Below are 23,055 nucleotides of genomic sequence, written 5' to 3'. Positions count from 1 at the left end.
CCGAATAAGCCGTTTTCCAGATGTCCCAAACAATCGAAAAGGGGATTCATCAGAGAAAATGACTTTACCCCAGTCCTCAGCAGTCCACTCCCTGTACCTCTTGCAGAATATCAGTCTGTCCATGATGTTTTTCCTGGAGAGAAGTGGCTTCTTTGCTGTCCTCCTTGAGACCAGGTCTTGCTCCAAGAGTCTCCGCCTCACAGTGCGTGCAGATGCACTCACACCTGCCTGCTGCCATTCCTGAGCAAGCTCTGCACTGCTGGTAGCCCGATCCCGCAGCTGAAACACTTTTAAGAGACGGTCCTGGCGCTTGCTGGTCTTTCTTGGGCGCCCTGGAGCCTTTTTGGCAACAAGGGAACCTCTCTCCTTGAAGTTCTTGATGATGCGATAGATTGTTGACTGAGGTGCAATCTTTCTAGCTGCGATACTCTTCCCTGTTAGGCCATTTTTGTGCAGTGCAATGATGACTGCACGTGTTTCTTTAGAGATAACCATGTTTAACAGAAGAGAAACAATGATGCCAAGCACCAGCCTCCTTTTAAAGTGTCCAGTGGTGTCATTCTTACTTAATCATGACAGATTGATCTCCAGCCCTGTCCTCATCAACACCCACACCTGTGTTAATGGAGCAATCACTGAAACGATGTTAGCTGGTCCTTTTAAGGCAGGGCTGCAATGATGCTGAAATGTGTTTTGGGGGATAAAGTTCATTTTCTAGGCAAATATTGACTTTGCAAGTAATTGCTGTTAAGCTGATCACTCTTTATAACATTCTGGAGTATATGCAAATTGCCATTAGAAAAAATGAAGCAGTAGACTTTGTAAAAATTAATATTTGTGTCATTCTCAAAACTTTTGGCCATGACTGTATATGATAGAAAATACCCAAAAGTGACACCATTCTAAAAACTGCACCCCTTAAGGTGCTCAAAACCACATTCAAGAAGTTTATTAACCCTTCAGGTGCTTCACAGGAATTTTTTGAATATTTTAAAAAAAAAAATGAACATTTAAATTTTTTTCACAAAAAAAATACTTCAGGTTCAATTTCTTTTATTTTACCAAGGGTAACCGGAGAAATTGGACTGCAAAAGTTATTGTGCAATTTGTCCTGAGTACTCTGATACCTGATATGTGGGGGGGAACCACTGTTTTGGTGCATGGCAGAGCTCAGAAGGGAAGGTGCGCCGTTTGACTTTTTCAATGCAAAATTGGCTGGAATTCAGATTGGACGCCATGTCACGTTTGGAGAGCCCCTGATGTACCTAAACAGTGGAAACTCCCCACAAGTGACCCCATTTTGGAAACTAGACCCCCCCCAAGGAACTCATCTAGATATGTGGTGAGAACTTTGAACCCCCAAGGGCTTCACAGAAGTTTATAACGTATAGCCGTACAATTAAAAAATCATATTTTTTTTCCACAAAAATGATCTTTTCACCCTCAATTCTTATTTTTCCAAGGGTAACAGGACCCTAAAAGCTATTGTGCAATTTGTCCTGAGTATGCTGATACCCCATATGTGGGTGTAAACGACTATTTGGGCGCATGGCAGAGCTCGGAAGGGAAGCCGCGCCATTTGACTTTTTTGGCTGGAATTGAGATCGGACACCATGTTGCGTTTGGAAAGCCCCTGATGTACCAAAACAGTGGAAACCCCCCACAAATGACACCATGTTGGAAACTAGACCCCCCCAAGGAACTTATCTATATGTGTGGTGAGAACTTTGAACCCCCAAGGGCTTCACAGAAGTTTATAATGCCAGGGCGTGAAAATAAAAAAATCGTATTTTTTCCACAAACATGATCATTTAGTCCCCAATTTTTTTATTTTCCCAAGGGTACCAGGAGAAGTTGGACCCCAAAAGTTGTTGTCCAATTTGTCCTGAGTACGCTGATGCCTCATATGTGGGAGAAAACTACTGTATGGGCACACGTCGGGGCTCTGAAGGGAAGTAGTGACGTTTTGGAATGCAGACTTTGATGGAATGGTCTGCGGTTGTCATGTTGTCTTTGGAGAGCCCCTGATGTACCTAAACAGTGGAAACCCCCACAAATGACACCATTTTGGAAACTAGACCCCCAAGGAACTTATCTAGATGTGTGGTGAGCACTTTGAACCCCCAAGTACTTCACAGACGTTTATAACGCCCGGGCGTGAAAATAAAAAAATCATATTTTTTTCCACAAAAATGATGTTTTTGCCCCCAATTTTTTATTTTCCTAAGGGTAACAGGAGAAATTGGACCCCAAAAGTTGTTGTGCAATTTGTCCTGAGTAGGCTGATACCCCATATGTGGGGGTAAAACACTGTTTGGGCGCATGGCAGAGCTTGGAAGGGAAGGAGCACCATTTGACTTTTTCAACGCAGAATTGGCTGGAATTGAGATCAGATGCCATGTTGCGTTTGGAGAGCACCTGAAGTTCCCAAACAGTGGAAACCCCCCAATTCTAACTCCAACCCTAACCCCAACACACCCCTAACCCTAATCTCAGCCCTAACCCTAATGGGAAAATGGAAATAAATACATTTTTTTAATTTTATTATTTTTCCCTAACTAAGGGGGTGATAACGGGGGGTTTGATTTACTATTTATGGCGGTTTTTATATTTGGCAGCTGTCACACGCTAAAAGACGCTTTTTATTGTAAAAATAGTTTTTGCATCACCACATATTGAGAGCTATAATTTTTCCATATTTTGACCCACCGAGTCATGTGAGGTCTTATTTTTTTGCGGGACACGTTGACGTTTTTATTAGTATAATTTTCGGGCACGTGACGTCTTTTGATCGCTTTTTATTCCGATTTTTGGGACGCAGAATGAACAAAAATCAGCGTTTCATTAATTTCTTTTGGGGAGTGCGTTTACACCGTTCCACGTGCGGTAAAATTGATAAAGCGGTTTTATTCTTCGGGTCAGTACGGTTACAGCGATACCCCATTTATGTCTTTTTTTATGTTTTAGCGCTTTTATGTAATGAAAACTATTTTATATAAAAAATAATTATTTTTGCATCGCTTTATTCTGCGAGCTATAACTTTTTAATTTTTTCGAGGATGCTGTATGGCGGCTCGTTTTTTGCGGGACAAGATGACGTTTTCAGCGGTACTATGGATATTAATATGCGTCTTTTTGATTGCGTGTTACTGCACTTTTTGTTCGGCGGTATGATAAATAATTTTTTGCTTCGTTTTTTTACTTTTTAAGGGGTTCGCTAAAGAGGTTAACTAATGGGACACTTTTATAGGGCAGGTCGTTACGGACGCGACAATACCAAATATGTGTACTTTTATTGTTTTTTTGTTTTTTTATTTCCAAAAAATGAATTTATTAGGGAATATTTTTTTTTTTTTAAACTTTATCACATTGTCCGATGTGGGACATCACTGTCCTGTGACAGATCGCTGATCTGTCACATCACAGATCACTGTGACAGATCAGCAATCTGTCACAGGCAGTGCTGCCGGCTTCCTCCTTGCCTGCGCTTTGCAGGCATGAGGAAGCCAGCTCCCTGCAGGCCCCCGAAGGTCCCCGTCGCCATATTGGATCCTGCAGGGAAGGAGCCCTCCGCAGCAGCGCCGCACATTGCGCTGCTGTGGGGGGCTCAGGGAAGCACGGAGTGAGCCCCCTCCCTGCCGATGCCTCCCTTTAACTCCCGGTATACCGCGATCGTGTTTGATCGCGGTGTGCCAGGGGTTAAGGTGTCGGGGGCGGTCCGTGACCGCCCCTCACACATTGTGCCGGGTGTCAGCTGTGATAATCAGCTGACACCCGGCCGCGCTCAGCGGCGCTCAGCACGTGGGCGCCGCTGATTGCTATGACGTAATATTCCGTCCATGGGAATTAGGTCCCAGGTCACATGGACGGAATATTACGTCCATTGTAGGAAAGGGGTTAAAGGGAATCTGTCACCAATTTTTTTTGTATATAAGCTGCCGGCACTGGCAGGGCTGTGGAGTCGGAGTCGTGGAGTCGGTGTTCATTTTGGTGGAGTCGGTATAAAATGGACCGACACCGACTCCTAAAATATATAATAAATTGGGTACAATAGTTCAATGCAGAATGTGCTGAATATTTTTTCATAGGAATTTGGGAAAGTTATGAAATGTCCTATAAATGGCTGTTCTTTTCCTGATCTAAGGCTACATTCACACACAGCGTTTTTGCTGCGTTTTTTGAGGATACATTTTTAAGCTGCAAAAGCAGATCAGCTTTTTAACAAACCACATCACCTGAAAGGTTTTTGAGCTCATAGATAATGTTTTCAGTAGCAAAAGCAGATTACAAAAACGCCGCACAAACTGACGTGCTCATTCAGCCCAAAAACGGATCCTCACAAAACGATGTGTCTGAATGTCATATCTTGAAACCCATTGACTTTGAAGGGATGCCCAGAGTCACTGCATTTTACTGCAAAAAACGGATCCGCAAAAACGCTGTGTGTGAATCATGGCTGTAGCCAGTGAGGGGCAGGCGGGGCAGCTGCCCCCCCCTAGAAGCAGGGGCACGCACCTATCAAAACTCGTATGCTGCAGTGCTCCCGTCCTGCATCGACTCCAGACTGCAGGGGACAATCTCCCCTCCTCTGTCCTGTCTTCTGCCGTCTTCACCAGAGAGAGGAGGGGGAGGGGTGCCTGCCCTGCACAGGATCCGATTCCTGGGCCCCGAGCTGGAGAAAGTGAGAAAGTTGTGCACATGCTGCAGCTGGCAATAAGAGAGAGTCTGCTAGAGTGACATGCTGGAAATCTGATTGGAAAAGTAAGGAAATTGGTTATTGCGGCCAGAACCCCTAAAATTGATTCCATCTTGAAGAGACGTGCTGGGAAAGGGACAATTGTCGATCAAGCCGCTCGGTGGGGCAGCACTTATTTAATAGAGAGTGCTTGAACTAAAACCATTTCTTATAGATAGATATGACGAACCCTCAGGTAACCCTAAATGAAGGTCAATGGACACAGGTGGGTGAATTGAAGGAATTGCTTAATCACCCATTTACCGTGACTAAAAAATTACAAGCTGAGGATTTAACTCCTGGCATTTTCATAAGGGAGTGGAAGAACTTGCTATTTTGCCTGTCCCAAAGGGGAGGTTTAATTGCAGATGGCATTTCTGCTTTAATGAAACGGAGAGAGACACAGCTATTGGAAAATAAAATTTTTCTGGCAGCTGTTTATGTGGACCCAAGTCATCGTATACTGCTTGATGATCAACAGCTTACTAAAGGAAAAGAAGTTCTGACTGAGGTAGCAGTTAGGATGAGTGGCCTACAGGAGGAGTGCCAGGCGCAAGAGGACTTGGGTCCTGACAGTGCTACTGCTGCCATATCTTCAGCCTCATCAGGTGAGGAGTTTGACTTTGACAAGTATTTGGATGACATGGAGCAGGCAAAGCATTGCCACAAGGAAAAAGATTTCACTCTGTCTCCTATAGCAAGCAGATTGACCATATTTCAGCAAAATGTTTCACTTGCTCTCAAAGAAATAGAAAAATTCAGCCGTTCATCAAAACTGACTGTGCATGAGGCAATACCTTTATACCCGGAAATTGTTAGAGATGTTGCCCATGTGGTTACGGCTTTGCCTCCAACCCAAGTTAGTGTAGAGAGGTTGTTCTCTAGCCTTAAAATTATTAGGTCAGATTTGAGGTCACCTATGAAGGAGGATCTGATGGAGGCAATTCTATTTCTTAGAACAAATTCATAGACTGCACAAATGTTATTTAGTATGTTTTTGTTGAAAACTGTTTTTTGCCACTTACATAGTTTATTACATAGTGATATATATATATATATATATATATATATATATATATATAGATATATATGTACATACAATATATATATGTAATCGATATTACAAAGTGTATTACGTATTTACAATTTATTACAGTTTTTTGTGTTCTAAAGTTGTATTCCAATAATTATATATTATGTTCTATCTAAATATCTTGATTATTGTATTATAAAAATGATTAAATGTCTGATGTTCACATTGTACTACAATAAATTTTTCACCTAAATATAAGCAATATATGTGGGAGTCGTTGAGTCGGTGTAAGGGAAATTGAGGAGTCGGAGTACCAGGTTTGGCTTACCGACTCCACAGCCCTGGGAACCGCCATCAGGGACTTATCTACAGCGTTCTGTAATGCTGTAGATAAGCCGCGATGTAACCTGAAAGATAAGAAAAACGAGTTAGATTATACTCGCCCCGGGATCCGGTCCGGTCTGATGGGTGTCGCGGTTCGGGTCCCGAGCCTCCCATCTTCTAGCGATGACGTCCTCCTCCTTGCTTCTGTCGTGCTCCTGCGTAGGCGTACTTTATCTGCCCTGTTGAGGGCAGAGTAGAGTACTGCGGTGCGCAGGCGCCGGACCAGTCTGACCTTTCCCGGCACCTGTGCACTGCAGTACTTTGCTCTGCACTCAACAGGGCAGATAAAGTACGCCTGCGCAGGAGCGTGACAGTAGCAAGGAGGAGGACGTCATCGCTAGAAGATGGGAGGCGTCAGACCCGGACCACGACACCCATCAGACCGGACCAGACCCCCGGGTGAGTATAATCTAACTTGTTTTTCTTATTTTTCAGGTTACATCGGGGGCTTATCTGCAGCATTACAGAATGCTGTAGATAAGCCCCTGATGTCGGTGCCAGCAGCTTATATACAAAAAAAATAGGTGACAGATTCCCTTTAACCCCTTAAGGACAGTCAATACATCTTTTTACTGACCTGAGATATGAGAATAGCATCCTCATACAGGTGACAATCCAGCAGCTGTCAACTGTACACTAGAGCTGACAACTTGCTGTATCGCAAATGATCAGTGTTGGCACCATCCATATCTGTTTAACCCATTATTTGCTGCTGTCAAAAGTGACTACATCAAATAAATGGTTAATAGATTGTGGGGGCTTCTGCTTTAATCTAGTTGACACACCGAGATTATGATTGTGTGGTCCTGATGATTACCATAGCAGTTCATGGCCAAATAGCAGCATTAAGTCTCCCGGTTATAGCGATCAGTTCAGAAGTTAGCAACATTTCGGTGGTAAACAAACACGTTTTCATTCCTGCTATACCACTTTGCATTAATTCCTAAAAATCACCTGAAGGGTTAATAAACTATCTGACAGCAGTTTTCAATATGTCAGGGGGTGCTGTTTTTAAAATGATATCACGTTTGGGGTTTTCCAATATATAGGACCCCCAAAGTCACTTCAAACCTGGATAGGTCCGTCAAAAAAATAAATTTAGTAAATTTCCTTGAAAAAAATGAAAAATTACTGCTACATTTTTAAACGTCCTAATTGGCTAACAAAATTAGCATTTTACAAATGGTGCTGCTGTAAGTCAGACATGTGGGAAATGTTATTTATTAATATTTTTGTGTGGTGTGACCATGTGGATGAAAGGGATAATCGTTCAAAGTTTGAAAATTGAAATTTTTTGTACATTTTTGTCAAGTTTCTGATATTTTTTTTTTAAATAAACACAAAACATATCAACCTAAATTTACCATTGTCATAAATTATGATGTGCCACGAAAAAACAGTCTCAAAATCAATGGGATTTGTTGAAGCGTTCCAGAGTTATCACCACATAAAGTGACATTGGTCAGAATTTAAAAAATTGGCCCCCTCACTAAGGGGTTAATTGCCTTATGTTTGTTTAGCCAGTCATTTCATTGTATTTGTCATGGTAATCCAATATCTAGAATACCTTTTGATTTATTTGCTTTCATGCTCCGTGATTTTCCTTTAGATAATATTCTTTTTTTATTATTATTATTATTATTATTATTATTATTATTATTATTATTTAGCCTCTTTTTTATCCATTGTTAATTTATTACAGTGTTAGTAATTAATACTGCACTGGTTATAATGGCTGTGCATATTTGTGCTCTTGAGACCATAAACCATGCTATGATTAAGAGCTGAGGAGCTTGGAGCTGCTAAGCGGTTTATTCCCGGCGTTCTGCTTATAAAATACAGTAGTACATTGTGGTTTTTAATGAGTCGGTGAGTGGCGGGATCACTGCGACGCTGCGTGATCTTCCGTAGTTGTGGTGGATGTGATTGCAGCTATCCAGGCATTTTGCTATGTCTCTGTGCGGGTTTAGTCCAGACTATTGCAGCAGTACTACTGATGTTAGTAATATTCTACAGGTCCTTTATCTTCTTTTTGCCATTAATCAGGGTTGTTCTGCTATCTCCGAATTTTCTTTTTTATGCTGTACAGTCTGTTAAAATAAGTTTTATCTGCTGAAAAGACGTCTGCTCCCTTCTTAGACTCCTGCCAAATCCGTTACTTTGTGAAATCAGAATTAAGAGTGTGACCAAGGTGATTTTAGTTTCATGCGGTGGAAACTCGTACTTGTTAGAAAGTATTGATTTTCTCATGTCGCTTTCTTCATGAGCCCTGTTGTAGTCTAATGATTACCCCCAATTGCAGGAATAACAAAACTACAATGGATTAACAAATACATTTTGTAGCAGAACCTGACTTTATCCAACTACATGGCTAAAGAAGAGAACAAAGGTTGAAGAATCCCTAAAAGGGAATGTTTCATCAGAAAATTGACTGCAATTACCATATGTAAAAACATTTTTTTTTCTTTTTTTTTTCTGTCACTACAATTGAAAAGTGTCTCTCAGGTTCATCACAGTCAGCATTACAAGCAACTCCTAGATGTATACAACACAATTCACAATAGGTCACAGCACACCTCCTCTCCTTCCCTGCACCCTAACTTCTGCACAGATTACAGAGCATGTCTTAAAAACCCTCCCACCATTAATATCTCCAGTCTATTGTTTCCTATGGTAGATGTAACTGTTATTAATTGTGCATCTGTCTAAATCCTGTTGCAGTTAGCAGCAGCTTGGGCAAGATCTCTGCCCTTATCAGAGCCGCCATCAGGGCATTACTGCCCTTAATGGCGAATGGGACCCGATGAGCAGAGGGGGCCCGCAGCAGGCCCCCTCTCCTCTGCTCCTCAGGCACCAGCAGCAGCATACTGGCTCAGTAACTGCCCGTGCATCCTCAGACGCAGGGGCAGTTAAAATTTGTTGCCGTGCAGGAGATCCTCCCGCACTGCAACAGTTAACAGCCGCCAGCCAATCACAGGCCGGCATCCGACGTCAGCGGGCATGTTGTCGGTGTATGACATCACTGTCATACGCAAGAACGAAGGTCCACACCTCAGATGCATTGAGTGAAGGACAGCGCTGGATCTCGGCTAGGTAAGGAGAAACTTTATTTTTTGTAAAGCCGCAGTATGGGGCATATTATACTCTATGGGGGTGTGTTATGCCCCTATGGGAGGTGCATTATACACTATGGGGCTGCACTATACCCCTATGGGGGTGCATTATACTTCCATGTGGCTATATTATACTATGTGGGCTGCATTATACCCCTATGGGGCTTCAATTTAGCCCTATGGGGCTGCAATATAGCCCTTATGGGGTTGCATTATTCCCCTATGGGGGTGCATTATGCTATTATGGAGCTGCCTTGTACTATGGGGGTGCATTCTACCACATTGGGACTGCATTATACTATGGGGGTGCATTATTTATAGGGTGCATTATATTACTATAGGGCTGCATTATACTATGGTTGTATATTATACTACTGTGAGGGTGCATTATACTATGGGTCACATACTATTATGGGGCTGCATTATACTACTGTGAGGTGCAATATACCGCTATGCGGCTGCAATATACCGCTATGCGGCTGCAATATACCGCTATGCGGCTGCATTATACCGCTATGGGGCTGCATTATACCGCTATGGGGCTGCATTATACCGCTATGGGGCTGCATTATCCTACTATGGAGCACATTATACTACTATGGGGTTGCATTATACTGCTATGGGGCTGCATTATACCGCTATGGGGCTGCATTATACAGGGTGGGCCATTTATATGCATACACCTAAATAAAATGTGAATAGTTGGTGATATCAACTTCCTGTTTGTGGCTCAAGTCATCAAACAAAGAAGAACTGCCTAAATTTTTGAGCCAAAAAAATACTAAATGTATTGCTTGGAAATTCGAAGACACGTCAGAAGTTTGTAGACTAAAAGAACAATTTACATTTTACTCAAAAATATACCCATAAAGAGAAAGATCGGACAAACTGAACATTTGAAAGTGGTCTCTTAATTTTTGCCAGAGCTGTGTGTGTGTGTATGTATGTACAGTAAAACAGCAGATTGTTAGCAGTTAAAACATAGTACCCGCAATAATAAGTATAGTCAGAGAGCGGTATATATATATTTTTTTTTTTTTTACACCCGTGTGTATATTTGTCTGTTCTATTGTTGGAGCAGAAAGGTTTTATTCTTCACCTCCACCACTTATCTCAGCAAGGACTCCGCATCTACACAGGTACCGCTCTCTGACTATACTTATTATTGCGGGTACTATGTTTTAACTGCTAACAATCTGCTGTTTTACTGATTCTGGAGCAGAAAGTGTTATTTCCACCTGTATCGTTTACTGCAGTAAGGATTTTGCAGTGGCAACGGGTACCGCTCTCTATTGAAATCATTTCCGCGGTTACTTTGTTTAGCCCTCTATAGGCTGCAGTTCTATATTGTTTTACCTACAAACCCTGGAGCAATAAGTGTTATCCTTATCCACACCGCTCTTTGCATCATTACAGGCATCGCTTTTTGATTATTGTATTTTTATTGTGGCTATTACGAAGAGCCCTTGTTAGGGGACCGCCTTCTATTGATTGTTTCTGAGGTGCTATTAGGAGGAAGATTTATATAACATAATCTGTATAGCGGTTTGTCTTAGCGCTTTATGACTCTTTTTGGAATAATAACACTACCAGTTTAGTTTTTTAGGCCCTACAACTAAAATCGCTATTACTCTGAAAACCGCTATTATCAGCTATGCTAACAGCGTTTTAAACAGGCACATTCCTGTTCATTCCCTTTTTGGATACCGCCCACATTTGAGTCTTTCCAAGCGCACACTCACTCTGTGGTTGATTACATTATCTTTTGACACTTTTGTGACAGGTGTCCTAGTGTTTGCTGCTGGAATTAATCTCTCACACAAGCGCCACTGAATCTTTATTCATTTGAATTTAAAATCTAGTCCAGACATTGACAAGGTTCTAAAAAAAAAAGATTTTTATTTGAAATTATAATTTTCTCCTTCAAACTTTTCTTTAGTCAAAGAATTCTCCCTTTGCAGCAATTACAGCATTGCAGACCTTTGGCATTCTAGCAGTTAATTTGCTGAGGTAATCTGGAGAAATTTCACTACATGCTTCCAGAAGCCCCTCCCACAAGTTGGTTTGGCTTGATGGGCACTTTTTGCATACCATACGGTCAATCTGCTCTCACCAGCTCAGTGGGGTTGAGATCTGGTGACTGCGCTGGCCACTCAATTTCAGATAGAATACCAGCTTCCTGTTTCTTCTCTAAATAGTTCTTGCATAATTTGGAGGTGTGCTTTGGGTCATTGTCCTGTTGTAGGATGAAATTGGCTCCATTCAAGCGATGTCCACAGGGCATGGCATGGTGTTGCAAAATGGAGTGATAGCCTTCCTTATTCAAAATCCCTTTTACCTTGTACAAATCTCCCACTTTACCAGCACCAAAGCGACCCGAGACCATCACATTACCTCCACCATGCTTGACAGATGGCGTCAGGCACTCTTCCAGTATCTTTTCAGTTGTTCTGCATCTCACAAATGTTCTTCTGTGTGATCCAGACACCTCAATCTTGGATTTGTCTGTCCATAACACTATATACCAATCTTCCTCTGTCCAATGTATATGTTCTTTTGCCCATATTAATCTTTTCCTTGTATTAGCCAGTCTGAGATACGGCTTTTTCTTTGCCACTCCACCCTGAAGGCCAGCATCCTGGAGTCACCTCTTCACTGTAGACGTTGACACTGGTGTTTTGCGTGTACTATTTAATGAAGCTGCCAGTTGAGGACCTGTGAGGCGTCGTTTTCTCAAACTACAGATTCTAATGTACTTGTCTCGTTGCTCAGTTGTGCAGCGGGGCCTCCCACTTCTCTTTCTACTCTGGTTAGAGCCTGTTTGTGCTCTCCTCTGAAGGGAGTAGTACACACCGTTGTAGGAAATCTTCAGTTTCTTGGCAATTTCTCGCATGGAATAGCCTTCATTTCTAAGAACAAGAATAGACTGTCGAGTTTCACATGAAAGTTCTTTTTTTCTGGCATTTTGAGAGTTTATTGGAACCAACAAATGTAATGCTCCCGATTCTCAACTAGCTCAAAGGAAGGTCAGGTTTATAGCTTCTCTAATCGGCCAAACTGTTTTCAGCTGTGGTAACATACTTGCACAAGGGTTTTCAAGGGTATTCTAACCATCCAGTAGCCTTCTTACACAGTTAGCAAACACAAAGTACCATAAGAACACTGGAGTGATGGTTGTTGGAAATGGGCCTCTGAAGAGATTGCATTACAAACCAGATGTTTGCAGCTAGAATAGTCATTTACCACATTAACAATGTATAGAGTGTATTCTAAATCATTTTAATTTTAGCTTCATTAGAAAAAACTGTGCTTTTCTTTCAAAAATAATGAAATTTCTAACTGACCCTAAACTTTTGTGTATATATGTGTATGTGTATATATATATACATATATATAGTGATAAAACACTCCAGGATCGGCTTTGCTGGGGTCAAAGGTCACGTGCGTTCAGCATGAAACTCAGGCGCAGAGCTGGGATTCGGGTGAAACTGACCCTGGGTCAGGTTTATTAACGGTGAAAGCAATGCAAAAAAGGAAATAAAACATAAAACAAATCCTTGCCTGTCCGGCACTAACTAAACAATGGACAACCTAACTACCAACTGGCGGGCTTCTCCCGTCCAGCCAAACCACAGTTGCAGTGGGCACTGCTTCCACTCACGTGTGTCTCTCACACAGACAAGCTCTCTGTGTTCCCAGGCTGAGACACTCACACAACCACCTGGCATCCTTTTATATCCACCTCCCATTATTCATTAGCAAGCAGGTGCGATACTGACCAGACTAGGCCACATAGGAAAGGAATCTGGGCGAGATATACCTGCCCTCATCCACTATTCCCACATGATTCTCACAATATATATAGGTAGTGTATGTGTATATGTGTGTATATGTATGTATATATATATATATATATATATATATATATATATATATATTAGTATTTCATCAGTTGCATTACACATACTGTATGTAAACTTCTCTCTGGAATTCCATCCCTACAAGCAGAGCGGACCTGCTCCTCCATCTACAGATGGGGAACCAGCCCCTGTACTAAAGGGAAGCATCTGATTGGTGCCTGTCATGAGCAGTATTAGGCTTTGCTGTAGAACCCATGAGCAATTTCCTTTAATGCAGAGTTCATGCATACTCCCCACATCCGTGGCATTTTTACTGTGCTCCCAGCTGCGCACATGCAGTGTAGAGCATCTAGAATAGAATTTTAAAGAAGTAGGTTTGTTTTCTTTTTAAATTGCTCTCACGTTCAAAGCCTGGGCGACTGCCTATTTTCGCTCTTATCCTGGCTTTGCTGTGTCCTGTACCGCAATGCATGGGTTGTGATTCTTGAATCCTTCCCTTTTTTCAGTTTGTGGTTTCTGTAGCGACAGATAACATATCCAAAAGATAGGCAGTAATTTCACACTTTGTGAAACCAGTGGCACCTAATGTCTGTAATCATATAATGCCAGGAGAGTTTCTCATTTGGGAATGATCAATCATCCAATGGATATGGGATGATTCAATTTCATACATGGAGGAAATTTTGAAAATTAAAATTCCCCAAACCCCACAATTTTGCCGTTATCAATTTACATATTTTAGATAAGAAAGAGAATATTGGGAATTTACATGTGCTTAGCATAATTCATGTGATTCTTGTAGTGGTCAAGAAATGTATTCTTCGACTTTGGTTAGAAAAAGAAAGTACTGAAATTGCTAACATTAAAAACACTAATGATATATGTCAAGTTGGAAACAGGAAAAACAACAGTCAGTTTCTGTAGGAAATGGAGACATTTATTGAACAGAACTACACACAAGCAGATATATGACAGGAGATGGAGGCGTGTCAATATACATCATGGTAAGCTTCGAAATAAACTTAGAGGGTCAATTGGAATATTGAAGATATAATGGGGGACGTTAGTTTAGGAGAGAATTTTGGAAAAGACCGAGAAAGAGATACCGGACAAATTCTAGGATCTGGCGTTGGTTTTCATGTTTCTTTTCTTTAAATTATAATTGTTGTAACATTAAAAATTATATAAAGGTGAGAAAGAAATATTCTAAGAATGAAAACGTTAGATTTTCTTTTAAAATTTTTATTATATAGTATCATATTGTTGAGTGTCTTAAGTTGTAATTATTATATCTCATCAAATAAAGTTTGTTTTAAAAAAAACAAAAAAAACAAGGGTTATTCCAATGCTTGGAAGTTATGTCTTATCTGTGGATAATAGTGGTCCAACTGTTGGATCCACATGGTCCCGATCCATTCCACTTGTTCTCCAATCTGGGACTGTTGGAAAAAGTCAAGTACTGCACTCTATCTCTGGAGGTCCCATAAAGAATGATACAGTGGTGCGTATGTCCGGCCACCACTATATGCAGATAGGGCTCTGCCGAGCACCATTCTTGGTATCTGTGGAGGTCCCAGTTGTTTTACCCAAGTTGTCCTCTTTTCTCTGAATAGTGGATAACTTCTGAAGATGGGAATAACCCTTTTAGATGTTGTTCAAACCCTATGCTGTTCACATTATTTCCCAATCTGTCATCCCACAGGACACAGGCTGAGATGGCCCACACCTGCCGAGGAACCATCAACCTGTCTACAGCTCATATTGACACAGAAGATTCATGTAACATTGTGCTGTCCAATGGTGGCCGGACATATCATCTCAAGGCGAGCTGTGAAGTGGAGAGACAGAGATGGGTCACAGCTTTGGAACTGGCCAAAGCCAAGGCTGTCCGCATGATGAACAACCAGTCAGGTAGTGTTCTGCACAGATCGCCTGAGAGAATTGTAGATGTTTGTTTTTGTGACCAAAGAATAAGAACATTTCTGAACTTTCTATGAGTGGCTGATGTCCAAAGAATATTTCTAAAAAATGTGACCTCTTGTCTTGCATTTTGTGTGTCCTGCTTGTGTAGGGATATAGGCAGAGACGGCATAATGATTTACACCAGGCAAATTGACCGTCCCTTCCTTGTTTTCTTTGCATTTGCAGACAGAAGACCCCAATCAAAGCACTAGATGGGTATTTAGTGTTAACTTTAAAGGGAACCTGTCACCCTTTTTTTTTTTTTTTTTTTTTTTTTTTGGACTATGAGCTGCCGGCATCAGTATCATGGGCTTATCTACAGCATTCTGTAATGCTGTAGATAAGCCCCCGATTTAACCTGAAAGATAAGAAAAAAGAGTTAGATTATACTCACCCCGACGTTCAGTCCGGTCCGATGGGTGTCGCCATACGGTCCGGCGCCTCCCATCTTCATACGATGCCGGCCTCTTCTTTCCTTCCAGTCGTGGCTCCAGCGCAGGCGCACTGCTCTGCCCTGGTTTTGAGCCAATATCTTGATATTACAGCAAATACAGAGCCACCAAACAGTGCCCGAACTACAGAGGTTAAAGGGAATCTGTCACCCTTATTTTGGACTGTCAGCTGCCGGCATCGACATCAGGGGCTTATCTACAGCATTCTGTAATGCTGTAGATAAGCCCCTATTTAACCTGAAAGATAAGAAAAAAGAGTTAGATTATACTCACCCCGGCGTCAGGTCCGATGGGTGTCGCCGTCCGGTCCGGTGCCTCCCATCTTGCAGCAATGACGTCCTCGACATTACTGCCCGTTGTGGCTCCGGTGCAGGCGCACTGCAGTCCAAAATAAGGGTGACAGATTCCCTTTAACCTCTGTAGTTCGGGCACTGTTTGGTGGCTCTGTATTTGCTGTAATATCAAGATATTGGCTCAAAACCAGGCGAAATATTGCACTTTACATGATGAGATTTAGTTTATGAAAATCTTATACTTTATAATGGAATTAAAAAATAAAAAGAGCCAGCACACCCAAAACGAGAGTCAAATGCTTGGAAACTTCCGGTGACACAAGGAGGATTTGAGCAAAAGTCAGAATTTTATTAAAGGTAAAACCAAAAAAGTGTTGCAGTACCCACACCAAAAACTTAAAAAATCTGTGCAAACGCGTCTCAGTCAAACGTTTTTAGTCGTTGTATGTTGAAAACGGAGATCGGAAGGTGTGTTATGTCATATCCTGTTTCATCACATGGGTGAGTAAAAGTAATCACTGACTAATGAGCCGTAAATATGTCTGTGAAGAAAGAAACTAATATATAACAATGTGAGCTCATTACCACCTGAGGAATATACAGTACAAAGCAGGTACAGAAAGGCTGTTCGTAGTGATATACGGTATTAAGTCTTGCCTGATCTTAATGCCGACAGAATATGACATAACACAACATCCAATCTCCATTTTCCAAATGCAATGACTAAAGACATTCGACTGCTAAGCGTTTGCACAGATTTTTACGTTTTTGGTGTGGGTATTGCAACTTTTTTGTGGTTTTACCTTAAATAAAATCTTGGCTTTTAATAAGATTCTGATGCTGGATATAAAGTACGGTAACCTTTTTTAATAAACGGTTTTTTTTGTTTTTTTTCTTGTTTTGGGCAACATTAAAAGTTACACAACAAAATCTCAATATTCTCTTTGATCTTCAAGGCTTAGCTGATAATGTCTAAACTTTTTTTTTTTTTCTAATCGTTATCTTTTATTTTTTTTTCAATACAAAAAGTGTGATTGGATCCCAGCGGAAAGAAAAACTGCTCACGCCATAAGCTGGAGAAGGTTGTTTTTCTTTGCCTTTTTAATTAAAAATTGGAAAGAAGGAAAAATAAACATTTATTATAACAAATAGGATAATTCTAACAAGGCAGTAACACCAATTTAGCCGGGTTTGTTTTGTCGTCTGTACGATTTGGTTTATTAAAATTTTTTGACGTGTTTCTAAAGTAAGAATGATGAGGAATAGCCGGCCATTTATTGTATTGGGCACCATTTTCTACATGTATGCTGTCTTCTGCTGATACAGGGCATGTCGCACTAATATTGACTCATGCCTACTATGATTTGCCGCCATGTGTTTTAACATATAGTCCTTGTTTTATCATCAGCCTCTCTACATGTTACCCTATGTATAGAATGATTTTTTTCATTTATTTCTTCACTGTGACTGCATTCAGCTCAGTGCTATATATGTCACCAATCTCCGCAGTCCTTGACCTTATTGGGACCCACAATCTACTAGGGCAATTTACTTATGGGTATGTTTATTTCAGACAACTGAAGACAACCCTTGTAATATTCCCTAGTAGGACAGTTAGAAATTGTAGAGGGTGGTCCTCTGCTTTTATTTAAATGCAAATCCAAAAGGAAAAAGGGGGGTCTCCAGCACCAAAATTAGTGAAAAAAGATAAAACTCACATTTATTAGGAAGGTTTTAAAATCATATTAATAAGCCACCATAACAGGTAAGGCTACCTTACGTGTTTCAGACAGATATTACATGTCCTTAGTCATAGGCTATGACTATCTGTCTGAAACGCGTAAGGTAGCCTTGCCTGTTATGGTGGCTTATTAATATGATTTTAAAACCTCCCTAATAAATGTGAGTTTTATCTTTTTTCACTAATTTTGGTGCTGGAGACCCCCCCCTTTTTCCTTTTGGATTTGCATTTGAGCGCCAGTGTGACGAGCGTCAGCTTACGCTGAGTCGTTTTTTCCTTTTTAGAGTGGACCCTCTGGGCCATGGCACCCACCCACCTAGAGCAAGCTGACCTAGTGAGAACCCACCCCCTATACAGGGAGTGTCAGGGGCAAGACGAAGGGGGTGAGCCACCACAGCAGCTGGACCAGAAGGCCGGCTCAGGGAGACACTATTGAGTGTCTGGCAACAGGACGGACAGGATGCGAAACACAAAGCGAAGTCACAGGGTTTCTTCTGCAAAACGTGGTTACACACTTTATTCAGGTGCAAGGCATAAACAGGGAATCAGGTGCAGGGCACAAACGGTGAAACACGGCAAGGTGCGTGCAAGGGCACGCCAAATGTTCCAGACATAACACGTGCCGAAAACATACCAGGGTCCAGGGCAGGGTACGTGTTAGGGTTCACACCAGAGTTCCTAGGAAGGATGCGTGCTAGGACACGCTAGAGTCCAAGACAAGGTGCATGCTAGGAGACAAGCCAGAGTCCAAGGCAGAGTGCGTGCAAGGAGACACGCTAAGGTCCAAGACATGGTACGTGCAAGATGGTAGGCAAAGGCATGCTGGCATCGGACTCCGGACATCTGGCAACGATCGACATGATCAGGTCATCAGGCCGCAGTCATCAGGCTTGCGATCTCTGGCAGCGATCGGCAGGTTCCGGGCATCCGGCAGGCAAACCAGGGTTCCATGCAAGGAGACAAGACAAGTTAGAGACACGATGCGTGTTAAGGAACACTCCAGGGTCAGATTCAAGGACGGAGGCTTGCGTGTGTAGAGGGACACGCCAGGGTCAGGCGAGACAGAGTTCTGCGCGTGCAGAGAGGCACGCCAGGGTCAGGCGAGGCAGAGTCCTGCGCGTGCAGAGAGGCACGCCAGGGTCAGGCGAGGACAGGGTTAGGACCTGTGCATGCAAGAGGGCACGACAGGGTACATGGCAACACTTTTACAGAAGCACGAGGAGGTATGCCAAGAAGCAGGCGAGGGCCTGCACGTGCTTTAGAGAGCACGTAGAGCGCAGTGCAGAAACAGCGTGAGGTGCAAGGGAGCACTGAGAGCACGGCTGGGGCACTGGCTAGCTGATCGAGCTGCGGCACTGACAGACGGGCAAGACTCTAGCGAACCCGGCTGAGGCATGGCAGGCGACACAGCTGTCACTGACCGACGAGCACGGCTGAGGCACAAGCAGGCAGGCACGGCTGAGGCACAAACAGGAGGCTAGGAAGGCCAGGCGCATGCAAAGGGCACACGGAGCAACAAGGCAAAGCAAGGCACGAAACTAGGCAGAGTACGGAACCAGGAACGGAAGCATAGGCAGAAACACTGAATCAGGTCAGAACAAGAACAGAGCTAGCAGCGGAGTGTAGACCGAAGTCCAGAGCCAGGCCAAGGCAGAGCCTTGAGACTAGCCTAGAAACGTGCAAGAGAGCACAATAGGAAAGAGTCTAGCAGCGGAGCGTAGGCCGAAGCCCAGAGCCGGGCCAAGCCAGAGCCTTGGGACTAGACATGGAAAAGAGCACCAAAAGTTAGAGAGGAGGAATGGTGCGTGTGCCAGGGAGCACTACAGAGCACCAAAGGAGAGAGCGAGGCAGAGCAAGCAAAGACAGAGACCATAGGGAGGAACCAGGCAGAGCAAGGCAAGGTACGGAACAAGGAACGGGAGCTAGACTGGAGCACAGAACGGAATTAGAGCAAGGAAGGACTACAAGGCAGAGCAGAGACAAAACATGGCACAAAGGACAAACACTAGACAAGGCACGGGACACGAGACAGAGTACAAGCACGGAGCGTGTGCAGAGACGCACGACAGCGCAAAGTGCAGGGGCACAGAATAGAGGGAGCGACCCAGCAGACCAAGCAGCCATGCAGGGAAGCAACACAATACTCAAGCCCTGAGCATAGGGAGGGGCGGTCTGATATAGGGAATAGCACCTCCACTTCCGGGTCAGGACCAGGGGAGAACTTCCGGTTCACTCCTCGGGATAACAGAGAGCAGTCACATGATCAGGATTCCAGGCATGCAGAGAGGATTGCCGAACCAGACAGTGCTGGAACCTAGGAAAGGTCACATGATCAGGGGTTTTCAGACATGCAGAGAAGATCACAGGAGGCAGAGCAGAAACGCAGGCATCTTGCAGCCCAACAGTCACAAGGTAAGTGTGCACACTGCTCCAGGGATCACAAATGATAGCAGACATGATATGCGCGTGCACACCGCTCCTGGGGTTCTTGAGGCAAAAGAGACTTGGCGGACATAACAGACATGGCGAGCATGACAGCCAGTTGAACCGCACTGGACATCTCCTGGCATCAGACCGCTCATGGACTATATGGACACTGAAACACGGTAGGCTGAATTATTTTTCCTTTTTTGCTATTTTATTTAAATGGTTGTTCTATATACTGCAGTAGAACGTTATTGCAGTATATAGGGAACATGATGGCTTCTTATGAAGCCCAGCCTAGTGATGGCTTCCTATGAAGTCCAGCCTAATGATGTTTTCTTATGCAGTCCAGCCATGATGGCTTCCTATGCAGTCCAGCCATGACGGCTTCCTATGCAGTCCAGCCATGATGGCTTCCTATGCAGTCCAGCCATGATGGCTTCCTATGAAGTCCAGCCATGATGGCTTCTTACGGAGCCCAGCCTAACGATGGCTTCTTACGGAGCCCAGCCTAACGATGGCTTCTTACGGAGCCCAGCCTAACGATGGCTTCTTACGGAGCCCAGCCTAACGATGGCTTCTTACGGAGCCCAGCCTAACGATGGCTTCTTACGGAGCCCAGCCTAACGATGGCTTCTTACGGAGCCCAGCCTAACGATGGCTTCTTACGGAGCCCAGCCTAACGATGGCTTCTTACGGAGCCCAGCCTAACGATGGCTTCTTACGGAGCCCAGCCTAACGATGGCTCCTTACGGAGCCCAGCCTATTGCTTGGCTTTACATAAGAACCAAGATAACAGCCTTGAGGGCCTTTACTAGGGTTTGTGATGTTGTCTCCTTAAATGCTGTTATCAGTCTGTCTTAATGTAAGGAGTTAGAGACGAAGGCTGTTTGTGTAACACAGCCAGCATTTGCCATGTGTAGAATGGGCTGAGCTCCTGATGTCACACGTCGTTAATGGGTTAGACATGAGACATATATGCCCCTTTCCTGTTCACAATATAAAAATGTTGCTTTTTGGGTCTATGTGGGTGAGGTCATTACATCTGTAGCCAACCTGTGACATGTGTCTGACTTGCAGCACATCCTGGGTCTCTCCGGTATTGATATTCCCCTTATGATTTTGGTTCTGGGTTATAGTAAGTTTATTATGACCACTACAGCCTGCTATTAATATCTTTTATAGCTCTCATATTCTTTCCTACTAAATCATGAAGAAACCACTTTAGCGGCACAGTTGCTGGTGAAGCTCCAGCCTCATGATGAATTCGATTTCAGAATATTTAATCATCTTGCAGTCAAACACAATTGATTTTTATTTACTTTCAATACTCTTTGCTGTCAGGATGCCCAGAGGATTTGAGTAATGAGATATGACATCATAGAGACCATCTACGCTTCCGTCTAAGGATTATCCGGATTTTGGATTGTGCACTCTTTGTTTGATGTGCAGATAGCAAGAGTCTGGTGTTGAGCTAAATGGCCTTTTTGGTTTATTTGCTGAGAACAGTAAAAACCTCCATACACGTGAATTTAAAGGTCTCATCTAGCATAGGATGTTGCGGTGCTGATGACATTATGCCCCGTATCGGCCGTGATTCTTCCATGTGCATTATACCTGCCTTTCCCGCTTGCATTTTGGCAGGTGTATCGTCATAGCTCCACTGACCTCCAACGTTAGAGTTTCTTATTATCATTCTGATCAGACAGTATGAAGCCCACTGCCACGTCACTGTGAACCTCTAGGTGGATCCTGCACATGAAAGATGCGACAGCGCAACATCAAGGAGAGCAACCTGGTGCACCACATCACCCAGGTCACACCACCCCCACAGACACTGCATCAAAGCAGCGATGGTCTCCACACATAACTAACACCATTGGAGAGGAGCTATGCTATAACTGTAGAAAAAAGATCTTCTAGTAGATCTCATCTGGAGATAATGTTGGTTATTGGCTAGTCAGTAGATTAAAATTAAAATGGGAACCCACCAGCACACAGGGAACACATGAAAACTTGCCTAAGGGTTGGTGCATACGGCGTCTTACAGACGCTTGTGTACCTGCTTAGTTTTTGAAGCAGAAGACGTTTCTGGAAAGCGCTGATAGTGAAGCGTCTTATTTGTCATCTTTTTCGTTTTTGTGGCATCTTTTTAAAATTTCTAGATGTTTTTTAATATTATTATTTTTAACATTTTAGTACCTTATCCATCAGGATCCAGATGGAATGTGCCTGAAAGAAGGCCCCGCACACACATCCTTAACTGGATTTGGTGCCAGGACTTAAATGCTATCGTTCAGCGGTGCAAACCACTGCTTCCCTCAGTAATGGGAGAATACCCATCCTCCATCAGAGGTGATGCACTACTTTGGTTTCTGGATTAGTTTTTAAGCTTTCAACCTCTATTGAAATGATCAAAATATAATTACTGTATCTCAAAATCTGAACATTTAGTTATTGCAAGACGTAAACTTCCAGCTTTGTTGATCTTGAATAAATTGCTAACCACAATCCCATATAGCTGGGATATTGATGCTGAATGCAGTATCTGGCTGCGGCAAGTGGCTGGTTCAAAGTCCCAAAGCCTAAGTGGCTAGTAAGAGCCTGTACTTCGCATCTAGTGACAGTGCTGCGTTTCTGACCTGAGCCTAGTACTTAGCCTGGTGCCTCTGGTAAGTAACTGTGTTGATGCCAGTTTTTTGAATAAGGCACTAAACTTTTGTAAATGGGTATTGTACCTTCAACAAACTTTGATATTTATATCAGAAGCAAATATCAGAATCTTGTAATAAAACTTATCAGAGAATTCTGCTTCTTTTGCCATTTATTTTTTACTTTTTAGTTCAGGATATTTGTGTTTTTTGTTTTGTTTTCTACATATGTTGTATAGATACTTAGATGATGGGTGACCAGCTCACCTAGAACGCACACCCATATCTCACATGCTAGAAAGGAGTTTGACCCCCTGAATTTGTACCATGCGTCAGACTTGCCAGCCCAGTGAGTTGTCGGGTTACGTCTCCTATTATACTGTATGGAAAGGGTGGAGGAAGAGTGA

At 42.9% G+C, this 23,055-nt stretch overlaps 1 protein-coding gene across 1 annotated transcript in view; it reads left to right on the top strand.

The window, feature by feature from the left end:
* OSBP2 (oxysterol binding protein 2) overlaps positions 1–23,055 on the top strand; it is a 313,014-nt gene that overhangs the window by 36,583 nt on the left and 253,376 nt on the right. Inside the window, exon 2 of the mRNA XM_073558063.1 lies at positions 14,828–15,036. Coding sequence (XP_073414164.1) covers positions 14,828–15,036 — 209 coding nt within the window. The remainder of the gene's footprint in view (positions 1–14,827; positions 15,037–23,055) is intronic.

Source organism: Dendrobates tinctorius, unplaced genomic scaffold (assembly GCF_039654945.1).
Source record: "Dendrobates tinctorius isolate UK_male_01 unplaced genomic scaffold, ASM3965494v1 ptg000003l, whole genome shotgun sequence".
Taxonomy (NCBI): Eukaryota; Metazoa; Chordata; class Amphibia; order Anura; family Dendrobatidae; genus Dendrobates; species Dendrobates tinctorius.
The sequence above is the reverse complement of the archived record's forward strand: the minus strand, read 5'-3'. Positions and strand labels throughout refer to the sequence as shown.